The sequence below is a fragment of the Mizuhopecten yessoensis genome, unplaced genomic scaffold (genome assembly GCF_002113885.1).
Source record: "Mizuhopecten yessoensis strain PY_sf001 unplaced genomic scaffold, ASM211388v2 scaffold2671, whole genome shotgun sequence".
Lineage (NCBI taxonomy): Eukaryota > Metazoa > Mollusca > Bivalvia > Pectinida > Pectinidae > Mizuhopecten > Mizuhopecten yessoensis.
In genome coordinates, this window is record NW_018404662.1 from 296898 (window position 1) to 304998 (window position 8101).

General features: G+C 33.0%; 1 protein-coding gene across 2 annotated transcripts; it reads right to left on the bottom strand.

Moving 5' to 3' along the window:
* Nucleotides 1-1214: 1214 nt before the first annotated feature.
* LOC110446246 lies at nt 1215-7536 on the bottom strand. 2 transcript variants are annotated; one of them, XM_021491289.1, is made up of 4 exons: nt 7330-7536; nt 5247-5482; nt 2837-3015; nt 1215-2377 (listed from the first exon to the last, which is right to left on the bottom strand). In XM_021491289.1, exons 2-4 carry the CDS (start codon nt 5433-5435, stop codon nt 1591-1593), a joined length of 1155 nt encoding a protein of 384 aa, XP_021346964.1. In that variant the 5' UTR covers nt 5436-5482; nt 7330-7536; the 3' UTR covers nt 1215-1590. The 2 variants fall into 2 exon arrangements, with proteins under 2 accessions (XP_021346964.1, XP_021346963.1); XM_021491288.1 differs by lacking the exon at nt 7330-7536 and having other exon boundaries at nt 5247-5542.
* Nucleotides 7537-8101: the final 565 nt, after the last annotated feature.

Genomic DNA, 8101 nt, shown 5'->3' on the forward strand with positions numbered 1-8101 from the left:
GGGGCTATTCAAATGGCTCTTTGTCCGTGGTCCACGGTCTGTCCGTAAACAATTATTGTTATTGCTATTTCTTGAGTACTGGAAGGATTTCTCTCAAACTTTCTGTGTAGGTTCCCCTTGGTCCCTAGTTGTGACCATTTGATTTTGATTTTTTTTTTAGACAGGCCACCATCTTCCATTTTGACAGTGGAAGTTTATTATCAGAATTTCTTTTTAAGATCTTGCAGGGTATTTCTCAAACTTGATGTGTAAGCTATCTTTTTCAATGGTTAATTTTCAGAGTGAGATGATAAAAACATAACAAAAATGACCATTAGGCACCCACCTTGGGTATTAGTTGAAGTTTGTTATGGCTATATCTCAGAAATTTCCTGATTGATCTTTCTCAGAATGCTTGTGTAGGTCCCCCCTGTGTCAATAATGAATTAGATAAAGGTAAAGAAAATATCAGTCTTACATAGATCCAACAAGGATCAATCGATGGTTGGCACCAAGATCCCTTTGGGATCTCTTGTTTATATAGTTCCTAAATAATAATAAAGAAGTTAATAAAAGAATAACGAATTGGCTCATTGTGTTTTTTATTTTAATATTGATCAATTTATCAATTTAAGAAAAACTATAACATTGCTTTTTTTCACCAAAAAATTATGTCCCCTGATTAACAAGTCCTATATTTGCTGCTCATAGACCACTGATTGAATGACCTTGATATTCAACTTATAATCTTGACGGATGATCCTGTTACTTTTTCGTACTTCAATTGAAATATTTCTGATTCACTATGATATAATAAGATACTTGCAGTTAAGAAACATAAAGTTGCATGATCATGATATCTGACTTGTTATCTTTCATTTTGATCATTCTGGTTCCTAATATCAAAAGTAACTGTAAAAATATTCAATATTTGACCTTGTACTTTTCACTATTGACCTTGACTTTTGGGATTTTTTTTTAATTTAAATCCCATAAATATAACATCATATTGTTATAAGGACATAATATACAAGGTAACAGTTTGACCTCTGAACCCAATGACTGACTTTTTATCAGAGACTTCTTCATATGATTCTGACCAGCTTTGCTTCATAATATAACAAAATACTTTTCAGTAAAAAATAATTTAAAAAATGTGACCTTTTACCTTTGACCTTGTAACCTTGACCTTGAATAAATAGATCTAGACTTAATTTAATTTCATCAGTTATCTTTGCTTCATAATGTTTTAACAAAATATCAGGAAAAAAATGATCAAATGATATTTTTAGTGACAGTGACCTGTGCATTGAACAATTACAATATGTGGTGCTCAAATATGAAGTTTCAACAATTACATGTAGCTTGATGGTTCAAAAGCCTTAGGTTTGAAAAATCTAAATTTTTACACTTTTACACACTTTGATTGATATTTATCCATTATAACCAGGAGAAAAGGTAACTTGAATCAATTATTGGTCTTTAAAAATACTTTCACATCAAACCAGTTGAGGTGTAGTTTGTGTTGCCAACAGTAAGAAGATTAAAACAAGAACATGAAAACTGTTTCTGTATACATTTCATATGAAATATTTTGGCATATAGCTTCCGTCATATCACTGAATCAGGTCTGATGTCTTCATTGGTTACTGCATGAAGCTGCACATTCGAAAGTCTGCCAAGAATGTTTTTACACAGGATAAATTTTTGACGATAGTCATCTTCAGTATTTACAGCATCTTGTAATATTTGATTTTGATCTTCGCTGAACACACTTCCCGCCACTTCATATGATGAGACATCAATGTCCACACCTAACTCCTGTAGTGAGTCCTGGAGAGATACCTGTATTGGAGTTGGACAAAATATGTTCGAAATTGTTAATGAGGAAGAATTTAAATTAGTAAACACTCCATCAATCCAAGCCTGTTGTGGTGATTTGTTGTGCATTGTTCTCATTTTATGTTTATTCCACCCTTGCCTAAACTCCTCCAAGTGATCATTGATGATTGGGAGGAAACAGAATTGTAATGCATACATGTGGGTGGGACTGTTTATGTCCAGTTCCCCTTCATCCTCCATACTGTAGAACAGCTGATAGAACAAATCTATGACTTGTTCAAACACATCCCTCCAGAGGCGTTCTATTCTTTGGTTATGGACTGAGCGTCCAGTCAGGAAACTGTTTGCATACAATCCATTGACAATATTCATAAACATGCCAATGTCGATATGTTCACGTCCATGGTCACATCTTACTTTTCCAGGCACACCATATTGCTTGCAAGCAACAACAAACTTTTCCAGAACTGTCAATGACTTGTTATTGTTGCTACACGACAAGTATAACACCAGTCTTGAGAACCCGTCAATTCCACCGTGGGTGACAATACCCCATCTAAAAAAAAGGACACATTTGTATAATAAAGGAGAATCTTACATCTTTGACAGGTATCTAAAAACCACACAAAACTAATCAAACAAGATTTCCATTTCTTCTGCCAGGCATGAACATATTCTTTGTATTTAGTAACATCATTCTTACAATATTACTTCCAGTTCTTGTTGCCTTTTAGGCATTATCACTATTGAAAGTTTGAAACATATAAACAAAAGGCCCAGATTACATAGGCATCTAAGCAATAATGACAAAATATTATTAAATGATATTTCAAATAATACTATATCCCATTTTTAACATGTGATCTTGAAACAAGGTCAATGTCATTTTTCTCCAGAACCTATTGCCCAAATAAGGCACACCTACTGGTTCATCTACTTCTTATTTATCAACTCACAATTTGCATCTAGGAATGTGTTGCATAATAACAAAAAACTAAAAAGTATTCAGTTTTACCTTATCAGCTTCATATGGCCATCAATGTGCCATAGGGAATTTGGTCCACTGACACGATATTGTCTTCTAGCGATTGACCTACTCATCCTTTCCCCTGAAGGATCTATTCGACTTAAAGATTCACGCACCCTTCTACGTTGCACACATATGCCTTTTCCTTCAAGATATCCAGCCATCATCTGCAAGCGAAGTGTGTTCAAATCTATATTTTTATAATATCCAAACAAACATCAAAGTTAGGCACACAGGGCCTCTATCTCCTGCTATTGAGATCTTGCTTGTATGAATTCTGTGAGCTCCAAACTGGATCATGGTTTAATTTATTTTTAATAATTCATTTTTGTCAAAGAGTGATTATTCTATACCTAATGAATCTGTTGGTATAATTTAAACTAGAACTTATGTAAGCATCTTTGCCATTGACTGTTACTAGGTACTACTTAAAAGAGTCTATGCAATAAGTAAAATGCGTAGACTACTACAATTCACCTAGTAACAGTGATCATTCAGGTTTCCATGAAAAGGTTATTTAGACCTCTGAATTGCTAGATGTCACGGATCTTCAAAAGGCCCAGGCATCCGTAAGCTGAATACATGTTTGTCTTTTGATTATATTGTTTACCAATCAGTTTCAATTAGATGGTCCCTGGGAATCGAACCCAGTGATCACTAGATGTGAATTGTAATGATCAGTACCAAATAAACCATGGTTATCAAAATGAAAAGGAAGGTAAACAAAATAAACTGAAAGAACAAAAAATATGTATCCAAACTAAAGGGGAAAAAGAGTGGTCAAACTTGCAAAATCTGAAAAAAATAATATACAAAAGGCCCACAGGGCCTGCATCGCTCACCTGGATATTTTAGGTAATGGCAAAATAGTGAAAATACTCATTTAAGGTGGCTCCACACTTTCGCAATTAACCAGCAAAATTCGTTGAAACTTTCATATAATGGTTATGCAACTATGCAGAGTTGATTTTATGAAAATCTAAACATTCTGATAGTTAGGGGACTTTGTTGGAAAAAATACCAAAAAATATTTTTTCTTAGTGGTTTCGTCAATAATGTTCCACACCAAATTGGATTAAAATCCAAGCAGTTGCTATTTAAAGTAAATGTTAACAGACAACGACAGCTGTGCCATAGTGTGATCTCACTGGTCCTTTGGACCAATTAATTGAAGTAATGAAATCAAATAAAAAGGAAACAAGGCCATGTAAAATGCACCGATTCCCATGGGGTCTAACATTGACTGATACACTATAAACGATGGCAATTAAAGTGTGCTAGAAACTAGAAGGTGAACCTTCAACCCTGAATTAGACATATTGGTATATATATTATATAGAATTGGAAAACTTGATATTACTCACGATAAAAAACACATATATAAATCAAAATGCCTTGAAATAGAACTCAATCTGAATGGTCTAAAAAATTCATATCAAATTTGAATTAAAAGCTGCTCACAAAATTCTAATATCTAAAAGCAACATGAAAAAATAAATACAGGTAAACACACAAATATATCACTGGTTGCAAATTAAGAAATTAAAAGATACTAAATTTAGCATCTTTCTGACCTAGGTTTCCTTTGTCGGTGCTTTGTCCTTCATGTCTTGTCCATTGTCTTTTGTGTGCATTTGATTTTTGTCTGTATACCTAAAGTCACGATTACCATTTATTTATTAATCATTTATTTATATGTTATTAATTTGTGTGGGTGTGTAACTGTACGTGAATGTGTGTCTGTGTTTGTTTGTGTGTGTATTCTTTTTTGTCTCTTTATATAGGTACAAGCTTGATAAGTATTTAAACATATTGAATTAAAAAAAAACTATATAGCAACAACTCTTAAGCTTTAGGAGCTTTAATGACAACCATGTACCATATGTGTTGTATCATGTCATGTAAAAAACTTGAAAATGAATAAAAAAAAATACAATTTTTTTTTATTACATTTTTGCCAGTGAAATATTGGATTCTATCAACTTGATAAAACTGATATCTTTCACACTCTAACAACTATCAAAAGTGATATTTTCAGTGTGAAACGGTATCTTCTATTTGCTGCATTCAAAGGCAACAATATTTTGTTCAGATTCAAATGAAGCGACGGTAGAATAAGTGGTTGTTATATAATTATGGTAAATGTTTTGTACACACACTTCATTATTTGCGCAGTCGCACTCGTGATATATATTTGTTATTACTGAAGACACCATTGAATATCCTCCATATATTATATATATAATATTTATATGATTATAATTCCAGCCCTTTTTAATACATTTTAAAACTTGTCTCTATGCTATATAAAAATATTGATACCCAGGTAGTATGGTCCTTAATGATCTTATCTAAAACTTTCAAGTGTCCCGTAATTTTGTGGGGGTATTTTTCATACTTGTGATCCAGCATTGGGATGGCGTTTATGGATCTTTGAAACTTCAGCATCAATTTCTGTATTCTCGATATTGGCATATCGTCTGGACTGGTAAATTCCCTCTGAATGAAGACGCTTATAAATCAAAGACTTTGAACATTCAAAGAGGGATGCCATTTTTGATGCTGTGTATCCAAGGTCATGAAACATGACTAGCTGCTCTCTCGTAATAGAAAGCTTTGGTCTTCCTGGCAAACCTTTTTCAAAGAGAAATAACATACAAATATTTCATAAGTATTTTTAGTTATATTTGTAAGAAAAGAAACTTGTACTTAGATAGTTACATTAGTCTATTAACTACCATAAACAGCTTCAAACTTCCACAACAACAACAAAGAATACCGACATAATGACTAAACCATCAGTCAAAAACAAAATCAATAAAAACAAGGGCAAAATATAAAAAATATATATCGATTTGCATGGATACTCCTGAAAAAGTAGAATGAGAATAAGAACAGATGCCCTGGAGAGAGTAAGCGTCTTCTGCTTCATCGACGACCCCCGCCATACAAATGTACCAATCTAGCTAGTTCAGTAAAATTCAGGTTAAGTCAAAATCTGAAAATGAGAGTTAGGGTGGTGACAACGGAACTACTCAGCATATCAACCATCAAACACGTCAGATTTCATATCGCATCAGAAAGTTGTCATAATAAAACCAAAAGTGTTATTTCCCTATATAAACTACATGTATAGTAAACTTTACCCCCTCCCCAATGGAGAATGGATTGTTAGGGGGTCCCGAAATTTACAATTTAAGGAAAGCCCCTGATGATCGTTCTTTCCATGCAGAAAAAATGACTATAGTACCTCTTAGTCTTGAGAAGGAGATTTTTGAAATATTGGTTAATTTTCCCTTTGGGGCCCTGGCCCCAGGGGTTGGGGTAGGAATCCCAAGTTTACAATTTTGTAGCCTCTTCTACCAGGGATGATTCTGACAAAGTTTGAAAAAAATGCATCCACTGGTTCTTGAGAAGAAGTTGAAAATGTAAAAAGTTTACTCACGACGTATGACGACGGACAGAAAGCGATTAGAATAGGTCACTTGAGCAACGCTCAGGTGACCTAAAAACTCAATATTCTTCTTTATTAAAAAATGCCACCACCTGTTTATTGTACCCTTGTTGCCAAATGCATTTCCATTATACATCACAATTATTTTTAATGTCTTACCTTGTCCTGGCGAGAATCGAACCCACAACGTTTGTACTAACCATAGCTTTAAGAGTTCAAGAGCTTATTATTTAATCAACAGCCATTAAACCCTGGTTACATTTGCACAATTCAGGACAAAATTTCCTATACAAATTTACTATTGGTATGTTTTATATTGGTCGTACAAATGTAGACGGCGATCAACCCCAAGAAAATAAGTTTTAGTGGTTATGCAATGAATAAGGGGAATAATAAAAAAAAACAATTGTATGAAGCGGGGGGGGGGTTCAAAAGGAACTCTTACCCACGGGAGTAACCACGTTTATCACATAATTTGCCTGTTATCTAGTGAATTGGCCCTTGTAATATGTTTGCATATGTCACATACTCCCTAGTGTAATACATGTATATATATATATATACCCTTGAGCTTTTATTATTGGTTGCGCTGATCAGTACAGGTCAGTGACAAAGTGCTTTAAAAATAACCTGACAAAATGGCATTCTCTCATTGACAGGCTGAGCTATTTATATGATAATGTACATTTGTAAAGACACATTTCAAAAATATGTTGCCCAATTTGTTTACAATTCTATAAACCATGCACTGCACACTGTAATCCAATTGATAGCCACAGTAAAAGCATGCACAAGTAAGTTAATCTATTTTTAGAATGTCTTCACCGGTGTTTATCTGACAAAAGGTTTCATTGTTTTCAATGGCAATATTGAATAGTGGTGATATGTTTTATCAATTTGTGTAAAAAGTAGACAACATTTTGATGTTTTCATTTCCAAATGTAATTTATCAGATGAATATTTCAGCATGTAAATGATAAAATGCCATATTGTCCGGTTATATGTTAAAATGCACTTTATCACTTACCTTAATGTGACCGAGTTCAGAGGATTTTTCTCCTCTGTAATGGGAGGACGTGTTGGGAGTTCCAACGTATCCTCGCAAATCCAAGGAAGATTTTATACTTTCATCGTCATCGTGTCAAAATGTGTGAAAAGATAATTTATCACACTCGTCGATACATTCGTCACACAGGCTTGTCATACATAAGCCTACTTATATTTTCATAATGAAAAATGACATGAGCTTATGAACATGGCATTTAAAAATCTGGAACNCTTTCGATTTAATGCTTTACCGAGCGCTGTGGAGGAGGGTTTATTATCTCAAATTCAAATCTCGTTCTTTATAAGATATCTTATAACCGAATTATATAAGATATCTCATTTAATTTTGTTTATAAGATATCTTATATATTATATAAGATATCTTATAAAAGATATAAGATATCTCATTTAATTTTCTTTATAAGATATCTTATATCTTTTATGAGATATCTTATATAATATATAAGATATCTTATATCTTTTATGAGATATCTTATAAAGAAAGGTATATAAGATATCTTATAAAATATATAAGATATCTCATTTATTATATAAGATATCTTATAAAGTATATAAGATATCTCATAAAGTATATAAGATATCTTATATAATTAAATGAGATATCTTATATAATTTGGTTAAGTACTGGATCAACATTGCTCCATGAATAAATGACAACTTGGCTTGCCATAGGCTATGGTAGTCATAATTTTCCTGTGAAAGGTTGTGGATTTGAGTTCCCAGTCGAGGCT